Source organism: Marmota marmota, unplaced genomic scaffold, assembly GCF_001458135.2.
Source record: "Marmota marmota marmota unplaced genomic scaffold, marMar, whole genome shotgun sequence".
NCBI classification, from domain to species: Eukaryota; Metazoa; Chordata; class Mammalia; order Rodentia; family Sciuridae; genus Marmota; species Marmota marmota.
Window position 1 is genome coordinate 31,643,907 of NW_026000016.1, and position 22,150 is coordinate 31,666,056.

Here is a 22,150-nt window from a genome sequence, read left to right on the forward strand (position 1 = left end):
GGGAAGGGGGGGCGAGGGCAAAACAAAATGGGAATTTCCCCTACACTCTCTGGCTTGCAAAGTTTTTTTGTTCCAGGTACTCTGGCCAGAAAGATTGACTTTCTTTAAGATTTCCCTTTCCCAGTTCACAGTTTGATAGTGGTACTGCTCTGAAGTTAAAGATGCAAGATAAACAGAGAGACAAAAATGGGAAAATTATTCCATAACATTTCATTCTTCCATGTGTGGTTCCTTTCCTGATCTGCCTGTTATTGCCTTTTCGAAGTCCTCAGATAGTCATGTTTTGTGATGTATGCAGACTTTCTGGTTGTAATTAGTGGGAAAGATAGACTGTAAGCAGCACCAGATTTTTCTTTATTACAATGCCTTTGGCTGACTTTTTATTTTTTCCCCGGTCAGAGATCTAGCTAAAACTTGTTAGAAATCACTCACAACCAAATATTGGCATATAAAATCTTTCCTTTCTTAAAATGATCCATCGTAGCAGAATAACAATATCCGAAGGCAAGACTCTTAACGAGCAGGTATAAGCTGCCAAGCCATTAATCAAAATATACCAACACCAAAGCCCTTAGCCTCCTGTGTGCAGCTTATTGTTTGTGTAATTGCATTATACTTCTGGCAATGTATACTTGTTAATTATGTTTCTATTTTGGTTTTTAAAAATCTTTTTTTATGTTAGCAATCTGCAAAATCAAATGCAAAATCCTCCTACAAAACTATTGGTAGACTAGGTTTACTTCTATAGCATTGAAAATAATCTGGTTTCTTATGAAACATACATTTCTTATATTCCTTTTCTATTTTAGGTAAAATGCAGCAGTCACCAAAATTTAACTTTTATATATTTCAATAACACGTACAGAGAGCACACAAGAGTGTTGGATCATATGCATAGAATGCTACGACTCATCCTTGTCCCTGGCCTTTAATTTTTCCTTGCTTTTGACTACATCATCTGTAGTTCAAGTTCTTCTGCATGATTTTCCTAATATATATATAAACCAGAGATACCGTAGAACACGGCTGTAGAAAGAGCAGATGGACCCTTCTAGCTTTATAAGTTGCTTCTCTAGAAACAAACTGTTTCTGCATTGCATATTCTGTACTTGTCATATTATTATCAGCTGCTTCTATATCCCCAAAGAATACTAACTACTGATCAATAGCCCAGACATGTCTGGCCATGGCCTACACGTGCCCTGGGTAGTTCATTTATTTGCCTTGGTGGATTTGCTAGAGTGGAATTTAATCAATAGCTAATTCATTAATTCTGGTCCTCGAGAATGCAGAGAGTGCTGGATGAAGATAGCTGGCTGGCTCTGGCTTTGATTGAAATATGACAAACACTCCAACTGACAACTTTACTTGAATATTGGGCTCCCTGTGAGGTTTACTTATTTATTCTCCATAAAAGGAAAAGCTCAGAGAAGAACATAAACAAGGATGAGATTTTATTACATTACTACTAGGATTCCAAAATGCATGGTTTCCAGGCACAAAGCTCAAGGGAAGGCAGAGAGAGAATGCAGATCATGTCTTTTATTGCCTTTAATTGGAACTATGGCAGTTTTTTCAGTTCCAACTGAGTTTGGGGCTGTATTATTGATGAGAAGTCTGAGATGTAATGTCTCTTTAGTGCTCACAAATAATGGTTTTAAAATTTGCCTCAAGATACTGAATGGCAGCAAAGATTATTTTTATATACCAACTTTTCGGAAATCTTTATGAGAGCAGCATAGTCTGGGTGTCTCTAAATGAAGGCTGAACCACTATCATCCTTCATGAATCCCCCTGTATTTTCAAATTCCTTAACTTGGAGTTGAATATGGCACAAGAGGTCAGAGTTTATGGATAAAGAGTCTCTCCCCTTTTGCCTCACACCAAATTTAAGGTTAAACTGTGAGGCTCCTATTTTTTCATACTATGACAGATATCCGGGAATCTCTTCTGTATTAGTCAGCTTTTAGTCACTGTGAGCAAAATACATAACAAGAAAAACTTAGAGGAGGAAAAGTTTATTTTGGCTCATGATTTCTGAGGTTCAGTTTATGGTCAGCCAACCTCATTGTTCAGGTCAAAGTGAGATAGAACATCATGGGGTATAAGGAGTGCCGCTCTGTTCATGAAGGTCAGGAAGAAGAAAAAGAAAGAGGAAGGAGCCAGGCAGATAAAATATATAATCCATGAGGCACACACCCAGTGACCCACTTCCTGCAGCCATGCCCCACCTGCCTATAGTTACCACCCAGTTAGTTCATTCAATTAGGATGGAGTGAATTTTTTATAACTTTCATAATCTAATCACTTTACTCCCTGATTTCACACAAGAACTTTTGAGGGACACCCCCTATCAAAATCATTCTTGATTTTCTTTCCCTGTTTTTTGTTTGTTGGTTGGTTTTGTTTGGTTTGGTTTGGGTGACTGACAGCTTAGACTGAAGTAATGATCTTAACATTATATATATATATAAAAAATAAAATCATGTTTTTGTATGTTTGGCTTAACAGGAAGAAATGTTGAACCGTAGAATATAAAATAAATAACCCATTCCTTACTCATATTCTAAAATCCCTCCCTAGCTAATTTGGATGAATAGAGATAACTTTTAATTTGAACTGGAATTTTCTGCTTAAATCTTTAAAAGATATGGGAAGGACTCTTAAAGGAGAGAACTTGTAGTACATTTAGTACTGTTGTAGAGATCTAATCACAACCGCTTTCAAGGAATAGTATTGTTTTGATAGCCAATTAGTTCTAATTATCAAATTCATTGTTCCAAGAGACCTTACAGAATATGAAGCTTTTTCTTTCTTTCTTTCTTTTTTTTTTGTTACCAGGGATTAAACCCAGGGACACTTTACCATGGAGCCACGTCACCAGCCTTTTTTTTTTTTTTGAAACAGGGTCTCACTACGTTGCTGAGGCTGGCTTTGAACTTGCAATCCTCCCCCCTCCACCTCTTGAGTCACTAGGATTACAGGCATGCACTGAAGCTTATGCTCAAAATGGCCATCACTACTTCCATTTCCTCACCTCCTTCTCCTTCCCAAATTCCTCCTAACCTTTCTACCATCTGTAGCTCCCACAGAAGCAGCTCAGTCACTCAGGTGGTCTTCATGCCTCTTAGCCAAGTTCAGTTCTTTCTCCTCAATCATTTTGGCCGTTGGCTCTCTTCTATTACAGACTCACTCGTTAATTCTGGTTGTCTTCAGCAGAAAGCCTCATCTTCCAGCTCAGTTCATTACAACTTTAGTCATACTGATGTCTCAAAGCCCTCTGACCCTATTTTTTCCCTAAACCCTAGTTCCATACATATCCAGTTGCCTGTTGATTTTCTATTTTGATGTCCACTGATCACTTCCATAACCTTGAACTGAAAGTAAATTCTCACCAAACTCATCTTTCTCCCCCAACATCCACTACTACAAAGGCTCATCATCCTGCATATCATAAAAGATACATATCTTTGACTTTTTTTTTCAAATCTCCTGAGTTCATTAAATGTCACTTTTAGTAGGTGTTCTTTTAAAGCATCTTCTCATACATGTTCCTCTATTTCCACCAACCCCACCCTGTTCCATGCTTTCATCAGTTCAGTTTACATAAAGTGTTGGAGCTGTCTAAATTCAATTAGATATAAAGATGAAAAAGCTTTACTTTTCATTTACTACTTTTTGCCTTAAATATACTTTGGTCTTATTCTCAACTCTTGAATACCTCTCAGGAACATGTTATGACTTTCAATTTTTTTTTAGTTATGAGTCTATGAGTTATGAGTCAGCAATTAAGATTCATAATCAAGTATTCAAAAGTCCATCCTATTTCCAGAAATATGTTCAACTCACATCTAGTTCAAAGTTTCTCCTGTTTTTCAGGGTCAGACCTGATTGTAGCTTGCTCTTTCCTTTCCTAGCTTTCTCTCCTATTCCCTTTCATCCAAGTGGGTCTCTTCCTGGTGTTATGGTTTTATTATTTCACAGTCAGCACTGGATAATGTTTGTGTAGCCCTCTGTGTGTCAGGTGATGCTTCCATTGACAATTTTGTTTTCCTTGAGAGGTCCCGAGAAGGATATCCACATGGCTAAATTTCCTGACATGTCTTCTCTCTCTGTGGTGCCAGGAGATCACAATATCCCAAAGACTTGTCTCATCTGAGAAGTCTGCCATTCTGGTCAGTCACTGTTCCTTCAGGGTAGCCATGCCCAGCCATCTTGCTAAGCATCCACTTGGCTCAAAGGAAACTTAGACCTCTGAAAATATACACATATGGCTTTATATTGTGGCACTCTATTCTTATCATCAAAGAGCTGCTCTGGCCCATCCCTAACCTTCAGAATCCTCTAAGAAACAAGCACCATTTTCTGTGCTTTCCAAAATGCCAAGCCCAGGGGTCTATGTTAAACTGTCCCAAGACCTCTTTGCCAAACTTCTTTCCAGAGACAGCAGCAGATTGGGCTTAGACATTTCTGTGCTTCAGTTAAGTGCTAACTATGAGATGAAAGTCTTTCCAATTTCTCCTCTTTCAGTTTCTCTGAGTGTTGAATTTGAAACTTCTTTCTAGAGCCTAGGCTATGTATGTGGAATGGCAGTGGCCGGGGTGCTAAGTAAGTAACTCCCTTCCATCTCTTAGGTCAGAAACTGCCAATGATTTTCCAACACATTCAAAAATGAATCCAAATTCATTTTCCTATGCTACAAAATCCTGTATGATTTGCAATATCCTATTCCATCCTACCAACATCCACCTGATCTCATGTTTTAATATCCTGTCTCTTGTTCAGTGCATTCCAGTGCTCCTGGATTTTTTACCCTGATACATTACATATTTATGTGTTTCTGTACTGTTCATCTCCTCCAAAAATAAAGTAAATTTTATGATAAAAAGAACTTTATCTGTTTGGATCACTGATAAATACAGAATGATGCCTGGTTTTATGTTAGGTATTTAATAAATATTCATTATAAAGTTTATGTTTTTAGAAACTCCCCCTCAAATTCCATTTATTTTGGTTGATTAGGGTTATGGGTCAGTGTTATCCTCAGAACTTAGCAGAACCTTGAGGTTCCCTTTAAAAGGCAGAAACTTACCACTCTTAAATGAAGAAACTCATCATCTGGTATCCTCAATTTGGAGCAATAGTTGCAATTTCTAAATAACAGGAAATCCAAAGTTCACATTCTATCGCATTTAGATTACCAATGTTTGTCCTGCCTTTGGTCACGTCCACTCTCATTTACCAGGCTATTAATTCTAAAGAAGATTTTGATTTTATTAGTGACAACCCACACAATTACCCTATTTTACTAACTCCTCAACATGGTACTTGAGGAACCCTAATACTTTTTTTGTGTGTTAAAATGGACTTTTCATTATTACTGGATGTGGATCATTCATTAATCACATTGATTCCTGCCTCTAACTTATGCTGATGTCGGTCTTCCTGCCCCCAATTCTTCTCATCCTCTTCTTAACCAATGCAAGTTTGCTTCCATTTCTATGAAACTTTCCTTGGTGAGTTTATTATACAGTAGTCTTTGCTTATGTGCTTTTATGATTGTATCCTGAACTACATTTTGAAAACACCTGATTTTATATTATTATATAACATTTCATGTGCTTCATGTATGCATATTTCATATCTCAAGGACATGGGTTGTGAGTATTGATTTTCAACCACTGCAACTTTTACTACATATCCCAGTAGGAAAATTAAATATTCAATGACTTGATTTAAGAGCAAAGAATTAATACATTGTCAAAATCCATTTATATCCTCTTATACTAAAATGTTCTGATCATTTTTGGTAACCATGATCTAGAGTACTGTTGAAAACTTGAGTGCTACATAAAATGACAAAAATAACTAAATTGAATAGAAAAAGAAAAGGCATATTTAAAATTGATCAGGAATTTGAAGCTATTTAACACGTGACAATTTGAAGGTATTTTAGGGTATGTGACTTTTTTTTCCTTTGGCCAAAACAAGAATATTTTGACAAAATAATAATACAATTTTATAATAAAATGTTTAAAGTACCAGTGTGAACCCTAAATCTTCATAAAAATTATTGTATTATTTTGATATTCACCTGTGTTAGGTAAGTGGTAAGAAATTATTTTTCCCATAGTACTTTCTATATTCTAAGATATTTTGTGCTTCTTGAAGTGACGAATGGAAATAACAAATCCCATGGGCATAGCCACAATATTATTTAGTGTCACAGAAGTCAATGTCCTTCTAGAATGTCTGACTGCACAATGACTTCATGTAACACAATGTACATAGACATGATGGGTTTGATTAAAAGCTATTTAAGCCATGTTAAACTTCAGTTCCTACTGCCCTGAAAGCTAAGTAGCCTCCTAGAGTTATTTCATTAAAAAAATCTAGGAAAAAGATCCAATCAAAAATTCTCAATTTATATGTATACATGAGTATACAACCACACACACACACACACACACACATGCAACTTCAGCTTGTGTTCACCGATATTTAATTCACTCCTAAGACTTAGGATTTTCCTTCTGGTTTGCTCTTAAACATCAAAGCAATGAAACCATTAATCCCATTACTAGTGGTGCATATTTCTTAGAGATATCTTTCATTTTCAAGTCAACCACCAAAAGACCCTGTGGTTCGTCCAGTTGTTTCCAATGAGAGACAGACAGATGTTAAATACCCTCTTCTTCTTTGATCATTTGCCTTCATGTCAACGATTCAAATCCTCAAAAGCTAAACTGTTCATTTTCTCAATAAATATGTAGGTAGTCTCACTTGTGGTTATGTTGCACAAGAAAAGAAGTCACAATGTCATGGTATTCTGCCTGGTATATTGTAGACCTTTCTCGTTCACCAGCTTTTGTGGATAAGTCAGACCCTTGAATATTGCTTTAATGTAGTCTTTTCTGCAGTTAATTATGTGATGAATAAAAAGACATATCTGCAGAATGCAGAATTAATTTGAAAGTTGGATACTTTTGAATAATAACAGCGACTCCACTAGTCACCTATGAAATTGTTTTCTCATAGGTGACATCAATTTCCTATCTACAAAGTCTTCTTACAGAATGTCTTATGTTTGTACCCAAAGAAAATGGAACAATAATTTTTTAACAGTCTATTAAAAGGTCAAGTTTATCTTGATTGATGCTTTTTAATGTGTTTGGGCTTACATGTAACAGCATTTGGAATTCTGATGGGGTTCAGGAATTTGGTCTATGAGGATCTACTTCTCCTTAAAATAAAAGGTACAGCCCGGTGTAGTGGCACACGCCTATAATCCCAACAAGGCAAGAGGATCATAAATTTAAAGCCAGTCTCAGCAACTATGTGAGATCCTGTCTCAAAATAAAAAATAAAAAGGGCTGGGGATCTAGCTCGGTGGTTAAGCACTTCTGGGTTCAATCCCCAGTTTGAAATAAATAAATAAAATATGGTAAAAATGTTATGTTACACAATGGCAGGAAATTTATTAACATAGGTTATTGTTAGAATTTACGGTGAGACTTTTGAAATATAGGGAGAAGGCTCACATGCACTTGCTTTCCTATGAAGCACTTACTGAAATGTTTTCTGTGTAAAAGGCAGTCTGTAACTATTCCTGACTGGTTAAATGTTATGACTGGAAATTCTAGAATTATAAAAAACAAATTGATATTGAATATCAAATTTCCATTAATCTTTTAGAAACAATGAGAACAAAAATAAATATTATTTTTGCATTTACAAAGAGAAAGATTTGCTTACCATGGTCTGCAGCAAGGATGTGCCATGTTTGAAGCTCTGGGGCTTTATTGAAAACTTTACTTCCTGTACATAAGGCTTGTTAAGAAAATTCTAAAGGTGATACGTAGGTGTGATTGAAGCAGTATCTTTCCAGCAAGCAGACCTAAGTGCAAAATTAAAGTTCTGTAACTTTAACCTAAGAGTAATCATTTTATTCAGAGTTATCTCCTCTGTGTGCAGTTTTACACTATGATCTCATTTGCTACAGCATATAAAATATTAATAGATCATTGGAAATGCAGTAAAGTTTGGTCAGACATTATACCCTCACTGTATACCACCCCTACAAAAGAAAAAAAAAAAGAGCATATCTGTGTTTTAAATGAAATTGTGGGTCAGTTTTTAAAAATCAGATATCTTCTTTAAGAACATAATGATTTAAAAGAATGTGTTATAAGAATTTCCAATTCCTGCATTCCTGACCACAAAACACACTTAACCATGCTAGTTAAAGAATGGTTGGAGAAAAACAAAAATCTACTTAGGTGATTCAAAAATGAAGAAGTATTGAATTCAAGTACATTTGAAGGAATTCTGTGACATTATGGATTTTATAAATGTGTGTATTTGTTTTGGCTGCAAATAACAAAACCCCAACAATAGAGACTTAAATAGAGAGTTCCAGATGTAGATGATGGTTGGCGTTGTCTCAGCAATACCAAATTCCTGGTGATATCTTTGTGATGTATAGACTTTCTCAAGTCACTATACAGTGATTACTAAAGTTGCAGACATCTCATGCATCAGAAAGGAACAGGAAGGAAGAAGGTGGAAGCTGTACCAGAAAAATTGTGAGTCCCTAAAAAAATCCCATAGCTGTCTTCCAGCTCCATTGTTTGGCAACTATGTGTTATATCACTGGTCCTAGCAAATTAAGGCAAAGGAGAAGGCAGGGAGAGGTAAGACTTAGATTCAACACATTTTAGTTTTCATCCTGTTCACCGACTCATGTTATCTGTATTTTATCTTTGTGTAGCAAACCAAATGTTATGTTGACTTCCCCCAATTAGTCACCAACAGGGATATTTTCTTCTTATCCTGGAAACTAAACTAGATGAATGGCTGGACTCGTACTTTGTGTTATTCTCCCAAAAGCTAAAATGACTTTGATTGATTCTCAAAGCATGTTATATGGTAGTTACATGTACGAGTGTAAATATGTATTTGTGTGTATTAAACATACATTAATATCTATTCCTTCTTTTTTTTAAGTTTGACAGTCCCTGAAGAAATAGACCTTTTGACTAATCTGGAGCATGAATTGAAAAATAGGGTTGGCTGGTGGCAGTAACGTTAAATGTTGTCTTTTCAGAAGTATCGATTATTCTGTCTGTTGCAGATCCCTTCAAATTGATTGGGTGTCTCCAGGGAAGCCAAATGGCATCATACTTGGATATGATCTTTTACGGAAAACATGGCATTCATGCCCTAAGACCCAGAAGTTAATGGAGGACCATAGGGATGAGCTCTGCGAAGCACTGAAGTGTCAAAAACACAAAACTATCTGTGGGCACATTTGCTACTCTCCTGAAGCTAAGGTAAACCTTTTCAAACCAGTCAGTGAAATGTTTTCTTCATTGAATATTCCAGGTAAAATCCCTTGCTCCTTTGACCATGTTGTGTCATGATAGATGTTCCTGGTACCCTTCTATGAGGACCCCCAGGAAGAAGAAAGGATGCTTATAACAACGCAGTCATCCCTATGGGCATTTTAGCCTTTCCATTTTTCATCATCTTTACAGGAAATACGAGTTTATTAGAATGATAAGGAACCTCCCAAATTTGTATTTGATTGAGGCACTTGAAATTTTCTTTACAACCAATCCATTCAGCTACAAATGAATGTTGGTTTACATGACACTGATGAGTAACTGTGAACAGGACCTTTCAAGGTTTGTCAGAAATATTTTAGAATTATGGTCATTTGTAGATTAATGTTCATATTAGTTGCTGTTTAGGAAACAGATCAATAATACAGCCAGACAGAGAGTTTGTAAATGGCTTTTATTGACAAACGACACAGAAAAATCCTTAGTTTGAAGGTAGCATCTCATATAATGAAATAATGTTCCTATTTATCAACAACATCACACATTCAATGACTAAAGCTACTGTTAAATTCATAAGATTCACTGCAAAAGAACTCAGTAATTAAGAAAGTGAATTATTGAAGCAATATGGATCAAACTACAAATTATTATGGCTGACACAAGCTTAGCAGTAGTTATCATCTTAGCGATGAATCAAGCTAGTCAGTTACCAACTATACATTTTTTGATAGTCTCCAAAATTGTTATTATTGCTAAGTTTTATATCATTTTAGACCACTAAATATGTACTGTCTAACGAACATGCTTTCATAAAATTAAATTTCTTAGAGGAAAAAATGTTAGAATAAATGATGTTCTCTATGGAAAAAAAAGATAAAACTTGTGGAAATATTGAGGAAAATATGGAATTTAATCTGCATTTTTTGTTTCCATTATTTTAACATGTATTATCCAATGATGAGTGAAGAATAATTACATAGGTATATGATTTAATACTTCAAAGTTTGTCTAGTGATAAAGTTCATCAAAATAAAAACTGATTCTGGCCAGAAGTTGCCCTCATAGCTGAGGTGTGATAACGGATTTGATAATAGTTTCATTTCTAAACCATACTGTGAAATTAAAGCAAAAAAAGAGTAAAAGTAGGAAAGATAATGTTTTAGTTTAAGTGTATTCCAAAATATCAAAAAGTAAATTCTCTTAATATAACCAGGTCAAGTTAAAATATGCCTGTTATGGATGAAGAAAAAATTAACAGAGTACAACAGAATATTAATAAAGTATAATAGATACCTATAGATTCTATATGTTTAGGATGAATTACTTACATATTCCTTCACTTTTTTTGTGTGTACTTTGATATCCAAAACTATTTTTGTAAGCTCTTGAAGAATTTTTTTTTTTTTTTTTTTGGTACCAGGGATTAAACTCAGGGGCACTCGACCACTGAGCCACATCCCCAGCCCTATTTTGTATTTTATTTAGAGACAGGGTCTCACTGAGTGGCTTAGTACCACTCTTTTGCTGAGGCTGGCTTTAAACTCAGGATCCTCCTGTCTCAGCCTCCCAAGCCAAGCTGCTGGGATTACAGACGTGTGCCACCACACCCAGCCAAGCTTTTGAAAAAATTTAATGAGACTTTGCACCAAGTAAATGACTATTTGTATAGTATTATTAAGTTCAATACTTTCCAGATGACAAAAAGCTGTTTAGTCTAATTTTAAAACAATTAAGAAAAAAGATTAAGATGAGAAAAAAGAAAGAAACTTTCTACTATTCTATGGGGGGGGGGAGAGTGAGAGAGAGAGGAGAAAAAGAAAAGACTACAAGCTTTTATAAAGAATAAATGTAAATTGAAGAATGGTGAAAGAAAAGTTCACCTTTGGGAAACTGGCATGGGCAAATTTCATCTAATATTCTTCAAAAGAAACATCAAGAACATGAAGAAAGAGCCTATAGAATGTGAGAAAACTTTTGCCATCTTTCCCTCAGAGCATCGATCTCCAGGATATATAAAAACTCAAAAAATTTAACACCAAAAATGATCAATAAGTGGGCAAAGGAACTGAATAGGCACTTCCCAGAGAAAGAAATACAGTCAACAAATGTATGAAAAAATGTTTAACATATATAGCAATTAAAGAAATGCAAATTAAAACTTCACTGACATTCCATCTCATTCTAGTCAAAATGGCAATTATCAAGAATACAAGCAACAATGAATGTTGGTGACGATGTGAGGGAAAAGGTTCACTCCTACATTGCTGGTGGGACTGCAAATTGGTGCAACCCATCTGGAAAGCACTATAGAGATTCTTCAGAAAACTTGGAATGGAACCACCATTTAACCCAGTTATCCTACTCCTCAGCATATACCCAAAGGACTTAAATCATTATACTATAGTGACACAGGCACACTAATGTTTATAGCAGCTCAGTTCATAATAGATAAGCTATGGAACCAACCTAGGTGGCCTTCAACAGGTGAATGGATAAAGAAAATGTTGTATATACACAATGGTATATTACTCAGCCTTAAAGAAGAATGAAATTATGGCATTTGTCTGTAAATAGATGAACTGTAGTCTATTATGCTAAGTGAAATAAGACAGGCCCCCAAACCATAAGGCCAAATGTTCTCTCTGATATGTGGACGCTAACACATAATAAGAGTCAGGGAAAGAAGAACAGAAGTTCATTGGATTAGACAAAGGGGAATGAAGAGAAAGGGGAAGGGGAACAGGAATAGGAGAGATGGTAGAATGAACTGGACATTAACTTTCCTATGTTCATATACGAATACACTACCACTGAATAGTGAATACACTACCATTTTATATCATGTACCACCACAGGAATGAGATCCTAATTAGAATAAGTTATATTCCATGCATGTATATTATGTCAAAATACACTCTACTGTCATGTCTATCTAGAAAGAATAAGTAGGAAAAAGAAACTATTTTAAAATTGAAAAAAAAAATCACATGCCACTCTTAAGACAAATGTTATAAATTATTAAAAGGAGATGCAATTCATAATGATGATTCATAGGAAGTCTTCATTTTATCTCAAGGATTTAAGAGGCAACATAGGTATTGTCAGCAAAAGAGAATGAGGAAGTTTATTTAATTTTCAAAAGAAAAAGCTTATTTGTAAATTTTAACTTGGGCTTAGGTACAACTATCTATTTCCTAAAATGAGAGGTTACAAAGAAGTGGAAAAGAGACTTTTATTTTGCATCTAAGAACCTCTGGCTAAATCACTACAACATCGGGAGTACCTAAAATACTTATTCAAGCTCCCCCACGTGATTACACATGATTACAAATTGTGGTTCTCCAGTCTCAGTGAATCAGCCCTGAAGGGATTGTTATAACCCAGATGATAGATTCTATCCCCAGAGATTCTGTTCAGTAGGTCTGGGGTGGACTGTGAGAATTTGTATTTCTTACACATTCCCAGGTGATCCCTCTATGGCTGGTCCAGTAACCACACTTAGAGAATAATTGGATCACAAAATTCATTTGAAAACCATGGAGCAAGGAAAAGAAACCTATTTGAAAATTAGCCACATGCAAATAAGTTCTGATTATTGAAATTCCCATTCATACTTTCAGAGACAATAAAATGAAGACTGGATTAGGTTTAGGAAACACTTTGTTTACTGGGAAACCTCCCAAGAGAAAAATTTCCTTGAAAATGTTCTTTTGGGACCCCATCACTGATGGAAGCCAGAGTGGGTGAGAAGAAAGGCATATTTCTCTTGGAGAAAGGAAGATGAGAATGACATTGATAATGAAAGGTTGAAAATCAGCCAGTCCTAATGGCTCATTACTAAATAAATTCTTGAGAAATGATTTCAAAAGAGAATGAGAAGTACTGGTTAAACTGATAAAAGAGAAGACCAGATGTGTTGAAGTGTCCAGAAACACACTATAAGTGAATGACATTTTACTAAATGCTTTAAAATCAAACAATGTCATGAAACAAGGCAGATATGATATGCTGCTTCACCCTAACCAGCCTATCTAAACCTCAAACACTAGAGAGATTTCTCTGTTAGCTCCTACAAATACAACTTGATTTCAAAATTTACCTTTTATACTAATTGAAGGAAAGAACTGCCCAATTTATTCTTGGAATTAGACTAATTTTGAATCCTCATTGCTAATAATTAAAGCACAAGAAGTTCATTACAGTTGAGATAGTAGCCATGCTACCTGAGGAAACAAAGGGGTGGACTTTGGAATCGAGCCCAATTTCTTTGCTTTTAGATAACTTTTGAAAAATAAGGGTAGCTTTTCAAAATTAATTTTCATATAAATTTTCTTTTTTATATGTGGTCGCCTATGAGATAGACAGACAGACTCATAGACAGTAGACCTCCATTGAGATTGCCTTTTCTGAAAACTGGGTTCATAAGTAAGGGACCATATGCAATTTAAGAAAAATTCAAATTATTAAGAGAAAAAAAGAAGGATCAATGAGAGATAGCTTCCATAGACACTGTGTTTTCAAATTAAACAAACATTAAAATAAAAATATACATTTGAGGGGAAGTGTTCATTAAATCAAAAGAGTTTTTTACATTGGAAGCACTGGTGGATAAAAATAGTTCATATTTATAGAGTATTATAGTAGAAAATAAAGCATTGTTGAAGGCTAAAAAAAAGCTGTGCTGTATCTCAGATAACATTATTTATAGAATTTGAATGATGCTGGAAGATACATTTTTTAAACCTATGAAATATGCATGATATCATCTCAGATCAAGACCTTAAGAGAAAATAATTGTATCACATGAGATAGAATGCTCTTAATTAAACTTACATTTCTTTAAAAATGATTTGAAACTTTCAGGTTTGTTGTAATGGAGTTCTCTATGACCCCAAGCCTGGATACCACTGTTGTGAAGAAAAGTATATCCCATTCATTCTGAATTCAGTGGGAGTTTGTTGTGGTGGCCGGATTCAGGAGATACAACCAAATCATCAGTGCTGCTCTGGGTATTATGCTAAAATTCTACCAGGTGAGCATCATTTCTGAGTGTACTGAATAATTTGGGAAACATGAAAACACTAACACATGACTCGTGGCAGCATCTATTTTATATACCTCTCCAACAAAATTTGAACTGCAAACACATAGCCAATGGCCTGTTTTAGACATCATTTCTTCTTTCAGCTTCATTGAAATATAATCTAGGCTAAGAACACCAGAGGCATACAGTCATTCACTGTAGCCAAGTGCAGTGGGATGAAAGGTATAAAGCCGATAAGCAAAACCAGGAGATAAAGAAATGGAGAGATGGTAAGACAGTTACTACTTACACCACTGTAGTAATGGAGTGTTCTTTGCAAATTATTGCAAAGCAGTGTTCTCCCAGAACAAAGAAAATAAGAGCTTTATTAGGGAGATTTATACATATCCAAATAGGGAACACTCATCATCATATATAGTGAGGTACATATTCCTGAGCATGCTCAGTTCTGTGGTCATAATCACATGTTCAGACAAAAATGGCAGATGCAAACACTTCTGGGCAGAGGATTTAGCATTGTAATAAGCAAAGTCTACTTCAAGTCATCTAAAAAGAATTAAGTCATAGTGATGCTCAATGATTTTGGTTCATTCTTTTTAAGTTTTTCCAAAGATATTTAGCTGAAACAAAGAGAAAAACAACTTTAAAAGTATGTTAACAATCTTTTAAAAGGGCAGCAACTTTTCTCTAGAAAGTATAGGAACTCACCATTAAAAATGCCTGCCTTGGAGCCAGGGTTGTGGCTCAGTGGTTGAGTGAGTGCTTGCCTAGCCTGCATGAGGCACTGGGTTTGCTCCCTGGCACCACATTTAAAAAGTAAGCAAGTAAAATAAAGGTATTGTGTCCATATACAACTAAAAAAATATTAAAAAAAAAATGCCTGCCTTGCATAGAGGATAACCTAAAGAACTATACCTGGAGATCTAGTCTACTCCCTGTGCTTGTGACTTTATTCACATGGCTCAATAATTTCATCTTCAAATCTGGGGATCTCTGCTTATCCCTCTCTAAGAAGCAGTTCCTCACTTATTCATTTCTATTCTGAACCATACATGCATTGCTCCTAGTTGGATTAGAACTACACATTCCATTTTTCTGAGAGTTCTAGACCACTGGCAGGATCATCTTGTTCTGGATTGGGCAGGGTAAGGAACAATGCAAAAAAGGGTAGCAACTAGGAGGGAATTCCTCTCCCTGCCCCCTTCTTAGTGCTTCAGCCAAGTGAACTAGCCATTTACCTCCAAATTTCAAGAATCATGTAATTGGGAATAATGATAATAACAACTGTCATTCATAAAATAAGAAATCTCTGGTATGCTCTGTATTTAAAAGCTTTACATATGCTACCCAATATAATTGTCATAATTCATTACTCTGGTAAGTGGGTATTTTATATGCAGTTTACAAGCAAGAAGCAGGTCTAGAGAATATTAGTAACACATTCAGATTCATAGGGATGGATTGGAGTGGGAGAGTTGAAATGGAAATGCAGGCCTGTCTCCCCAAAATCTATGCTCTTTGGAGGAGAGCTGTCTCTGTCTCTTTGTCCAAAATGTGTTAACATTTTTTTTAAAGGGCTATTCTAGACCTCTAAACTTTTTCATTAGTTTAATAAATAATAAACCATTGTCAGTTTCTATTTATTCTAGAAAAGGCATTGAGAATAACAGATAGTTTGCCATCACCAAAATTGAATATTGATGTCTTCCTTAAAGAACAAAAAGTGGATCTGGGAGGAATAGAAAAAAGCCAAGTTTTTTGGAGGCCTTAGGAAAGCTGAGATGCCTAGTTTAATGTGAAATTCAAGCCAAACATCTGGTTAATTTAGATATTGGTTTTTCAGTTTACCTTGTTTTGGTACAAATTTATTCATATATCCACCCAAGGTATGTGAAATGTGAAATTGTCTTGTCCAATTTCTCTTTTGCTAAATACTACAGCAAAACAGAAAACTGTGTTAATTAAGTACTCTACAAGTTTGTTATCATTTCCCTTTACAATTCACAGAAAAAAATATGTCTTTTTAATAGTGCTGTTGTTCTTGATTATCCAACAAAAATACTTGCTGACCTGGATAACTTCTAACCAGATTTTCTAAATAAGAAAATACATTGATAGAATAAGGATTTTGTAGAAAATTGATAATTATTATCTTGTAGTTCATGGTTGCTAACAACTAGTCAAATATTGTCAAATGCTTTATTCTTTCTGAACACTTAAATTTAGGGAGTTTTCCTCTATAATTCTTCCTTTTCCAACAAATTTTAAAAGTCCAGAAATGAGATAGGCATTTCCTGTTCTTTCTTACCATCCTTTACAACTGTAGACTTTATGAGGCTTTTCTCTATGTCTAGCATGTAACTAAGTAATTGTGTTTTTCCAAGTCACACTAAAATTTTTGATGTTATGATTTACAACAAACCATTCAAATGCTGAAAAATACCCTCTGTCCCTGAAAATTAATGAACTCTACTTGGTTGCATCTACACTGTATTTGACTCTAGAGATTGGTCTGATCCTTTTTCAATCCTAGCAATGTCAGATTTAGAACTAAGAACTACTTTTGTTCTATTTCAAAATAAAATATGAGATTTTTTCTGAAAATGAAATAACCCGTGGAAGCCCATAGTCTCTTATTGATATTATATAAACTTTTTAATAACTCATTTTTAAAACAAAGAGTATTGAAATCTCTATTGTCGAGATGTGTATATGTATACAGGCTTACTCAGACCTAAAGCGTTTTTAATACCTACCAAATGACTGAGCATGTCGCACATTTGGATTCTTTTTTGAGTAGTTCATTTTTCACAGTTTCAGAATGCCTACCATGGTGTCAAGAGAAAGAGAATTGCAATTTCTGGAATAATCAAAGGCACTGTTCAGTCCCAATCTTTCATCTGAATGTACCTAAATGCAGAAATTCTTTCATGACCTCTGTCCTTAGCCTAGGGTCTTTGTTAACTAGTTTAAGGCTGTTTGCATGAAGAGGGAAAGCATAGTGACCCCAAACCATCTTGTATCTAAATGTAATTAAAATCCAATCATTAGTCTCTCAGTTCAAGGCTAAGATAGAAACAGGCAATCTGATATTTGTAGATGAGTCTGAAATATTGGTTAACATTTACTTCCTTTTTTCTTCAGGACTTTCCTCCAAAGTACCCCATAACAAAGAGGAGCAGAGAAAAGAATGTTCATTCCCCCCCCCACTTTTTTTATAAATATGCTAATGACCCCAACCAAATGTTAATGTGGGTCATTCTTTGATAAGAATAACAATTAACTGTTAGACTGCATGGTGGCTTTTAGAGAGAAAACATTTTCAAGCCTGGCCTGAAATAGATTCATTTTGAGAGGTTAATGAGAAGGTGACTGATCCTTGTATCTTATGTCTAATAGCCCTTTTTTGAAGGAAAAAAAAATCTGTTTTATTTTTCATTGATATAATCTACATCTCTTTTATGAAGTATTTTCTTCTGTCAGTATCTGAATAAGATTCTGAGGGATTCAGGAAAATGTGGACTAAAGGTCTAAACCAATTAATATTTGGTATGTGCAAAACAGCATTTTTAAAAATAAATAAATAAATGTTGCTTTCCCCAGTCTAGTTGTGTACACTATGTTTTTTCTAAGACCATCATTGTCCTAAATGATGTCCAATTAACTGATCCTGCCTCCACTCCTATGTCACAGCGTGGGGGTTTATGAAGGTCTCTGTGGAGGCAGAGAAGACCTCTACTCAAAACTTCTAGGTTCTTGACCATGTTGCAGAAGATAATTAAACCACATCAGGCTTTGGCAAAGAGAGAAGGAGCTTTATTAGAAAGTGAAAGGTGAAGGTGTACACTCTGAGAGCAGAATTCAGTCTATCATGAGAGGGAGATGTACCGCCATGACTTAAATTTTTATTAGAGTACATATTGGTTGGAACATATATGATTCAAAGAGGCTGGGCCTCTCTCCTGACTAGGAAATACTGACCAAGATTGTGTCTTCCCATCAGGTGGTCTGGTCTGGTAGTAGGTTTCCCTTTACATCAACATCTCTGGCAGTTGGGCAATTGATCAGGTCATAAGGCAATCAAATTTGGCCCTTCGCCTCATGGGGTTAATGATCTTTTTCTGTTGCCATCTTCCTATATTTCTACATTCAAGAACACTAACAGGGAATTTAAAAGTTATAAAGTAACTTATTGGCCATTTAGTATTCTTGGTTTCTGGTCTTTTTCTGTCTCTTAGGCTCCTTGGTCCAGCTCATGAGTTAAATTTGAGTTGCTAATGAGTTATTTGTTCTATAATTTAATAGTTTTCCTTTAGAGACCCCATATTCTCTCTGTATCCTTAAATTTCTATCTTACCTGAACTGTATGACATATTATGTTAAAGTTTGCTAGTAAGGGATATTGTTTCCTTTGGATATGAAGACTTAAGAAAGATTGTATTCTACATTTCAGACCAAACAGGAGACTCTATTACCCAGAGGAAGTAAATATGTATATGACAAATATAGTAATTTACTGTTTATAGCAAGTAAATTCCTCCTTCATTAGCCTCTGTGAAAAAAAAAATTCACAAGTTCCTTTCTACTTGTAGATATCATGTTATAGAATCCTTTCAAAGACAAAGGATGAAGTCTACTATCTCCTGAATTTTAGAAATCCATATTTTGAGAGAAAACTGAGACTACCTCCTGAGTATTTATCTTAGAGAGATGAAAACATGTTTACTCAAAGACTTACCCATCAATGTATATGACTGCTCTATTCATAATTGCCCCAGAAGTAGGAACAAGTGAAAAGTTCTAAAGGGAGTAAATGGGAAAACTGTGGTACAAAGAAATTCTACCTAGCAGTAAAAAGAAACAAAATCTAGATAAATACTAAAAACGCATTATGCAGAGTGAAAGAAACCAGTGTCAGAAAGGTATAAATTCTGAGATTCCATTTGTAAGACATACTCAAAGACAAGTTATAGTTACAGAGAACCACTTGGTGATTGTCAAGGATAATGGGTGGGAAAAGTGAGACTATAAAAAGATAACATTGGGGTGTTTCTGGGGAATGATGAAACTCTTTTGTATCCTAATTGCATTCCTGTGTTGAAATTCACAAAAGTATAGATCCAAAATGGCCAATTTTACTGGGTGGTACTTTTAAAAACAGTATGCCTTAGAATACAATTTCCATTTTATGAGTATGAAAAGTGGGATATATCTACATGACCTAGTCATTCAGCCGGCCAAGATTAGAATTTTCACGATTAAATACTATATCGAGTCCTTATATTTCTTCATATAGTAATGTGCTGATGTTGTATGTGTAATTTAATGTAATTTATTTTTCTGTTTTGGTGGTAAAACAGAAACAAGCAAATGTATCTCTACTAAAATTACAATTAGAATCATTATTTTTTAAAAAAACAAAACATATCCTAGTCAGAAACTAGGCTTCTTTCTTATTTCAGGTAATATTTTACATAATTGTACTCTAATTAAAAAAAATCTCTGTATAGTATTTTGGTGGTTTGATAGCGAATAATTTTAAACATGGGTTCTAGAGTCAAATTGCCTGGCTTCATATCCCATGGCTTTCACTTCTTAGTTGTTTGACATTCGTTGAGTAGCTTAACCTAGTAATATTCATGGGAGACTAATATTTCCTATGTCCTTGGAGCCAGTGATTTAGAATCTCCAAACTTACCAGTTCTCATGTACAAATAGAAAGAAAGGTTCAAAGTAATTGAGGAGCTTAAGAGTGAGGGGGTGACGACGAGTCTCCCTCATTTGACAAAAGATAGTTTGCTATGAATCCTGCCAGAGCAAAGACTCTGGAGTGTTTACTTTCATCAGGTAACATAAAAGGGCAGCTGCTTCACCAAAGCTAAGAATTGCATGTCTGGTGGCCACTGAGATGCTGTGAAACCAAACATCCTACTTACCGATTCTCTGAGATTAAGCAATCCTCTAAGTTAATTTTTGGCAGTGGGACCTGGGAAAGTTATGAATACCTCCCAACCTTTAAGAAAAAAAGAGATCTGCCATTTTGCATGACATTACAGCATAGACTCAAAGCCCTGAAAATATACTTTTTTTCTGATAAATAGATGTTTGGAGACTTTGTGCCCCTCTGTTGGCACCCCTATTGAAAAATAGATGGAACCAATTCTTTTGGACTATCCTGGAAACATAACAGAAGATCACCCACATCTTCTCTGAGTGGAATGAATCTTACAGAGGAAATCACACATCTCTCAGTGTATTCGTTTCCCATTACTGCCAGGACATTTTAGTTATTACTAAATTCCCACAAATGTAGTTGCTGAAAACATTACAAATTTATCATCTAATATTTCTCAAGGTCAAAAGTTCAAAATGGATCTCACTAAGCTAAAAATCACGGTGTCAGCAGCACTGTATTCCCTATTGGAGGAGAGAATGCGTCTCCTTGCCTTTTCTGCCTCGTTGGGGCTGCCCACATCCTTTGGTTCATGGCCCTCTTCCATCTTCCATACCAGCCAAGGAAAATCCAGGTGTTCTCACATCATATCATCAGACTTATTTTTTATGTGCTCTCTTAATTCCCCTTTGCATGTAATATGACACATTCACAGGCCCCAGGGGTTACAATGGAAATCTCTAGGAGGTCATGTTCTATTTACCACACTAGAGGTATAATTAATAATTGTGAGAATGAAGGGGATGCTTCTCTGAATACTTGCGCTATGAAAGATGCCAATATATTTAGAAAGATACTGTGAGAGTGAGTACAAGAGGAGATGCTGAGCATTAGTCCATTGCTCTGAATTAAGCAAATGCCTCGGGGATTGGAGATAGGATGGTACTCCATTGGGAACTATAGGGAAGTGAGGAAGCACAATCTTGTACAAAGTGGCACACAAGTCATTTATCATTTTGATGAAATGAACAGAGTATTACAAGGGCTAGAACAGGGATGACCAGTCCTTTCCGGAACTATGTGCATACAATGGATCACGGTTATGTGGTTATATCGCTTCCTTTTTTCTTCTTCTTTCTTTTTTTTAAGTAGATTTTTAGGCCAGTTTTAAGAGCAAAACCCGATTGATAGAGACTTTTAAGGGTTTCGTCTCTTCTCTGAATCCCACATGTGAAATGTCTTTGCCCTAGAAGCTCTTGGAAACAGATTCCAGATTTCAGATCTTGGTCAAAAAGACATCAGGTATTGTAGATAGTCAATCTGTGCCATCATCAAATTACTGACCTGGGATTTTTCCCCTGGCACTTGTAGGTAACTCTTAGAAAGGGGATTTTGGGTCCACATTTAATCCTGGCATCTCATTTACAAAGTGGATTTCCTCCCAGTGGATGCACTGGAGTGAAATTATTAAACCAAGAAAAGTGTAGTGACTTAAGAGAGAGCAAAGAAATACAAAAGCAGAATCTTAGGGGTATTTGAAGTTCCTACCTCTGAGGCATTTTGGTTATACCTAGGAAGGAATGATGAAAAAGTAGTAGGTTTGTATTCCCAGTATCAATTACATATTGTCACTATCTGTTTTCTGTGGCTATAATAAAATACCACAGACCAAGTAATTATTAACAATAGAAGTTTATTTGGCTCATGGTTCAGGAAACTGGGAAGTTCAAGGACATGGTACCAGCATCTGGCAAGAAACATCATATTGCATAATCCCATGGCAAAAGGCAGAAGCAAGAATGTATATTGCAGAGATTTGAAGGAGGGGGGATGGAATTAGGCTTAACTCATCCCTTCTATTAATAACCT

General features: G+C 35.4%; 1 protein-coding gene across 1 annotated transcript in view; it reads left to right on the forward strand.

The window, feature by feature from the left end:
• Ush2a (usherin) overlaps positions 1 to 22,150 on the forward strand; it is a 740,698-nt gene that overhangs the window by 546,488 nt on the left and 172,060 nt on the right. Inside the window, exons 48-49 of the mRNA XM_015483330.2 lie at positions 9,134 to 9,332; positions 14,208 to 14,376. Of these exons, the coding sequence (XP_015338816.1) occupies positions 9,134 to 9,332; positions 14,208 to 14,376 (368 nt within the window). The remainder of the gene's footprint in view (positions 1 to 9,133; positions 9,333 to 14,207; positions 14,377 to 22,150) is intronic.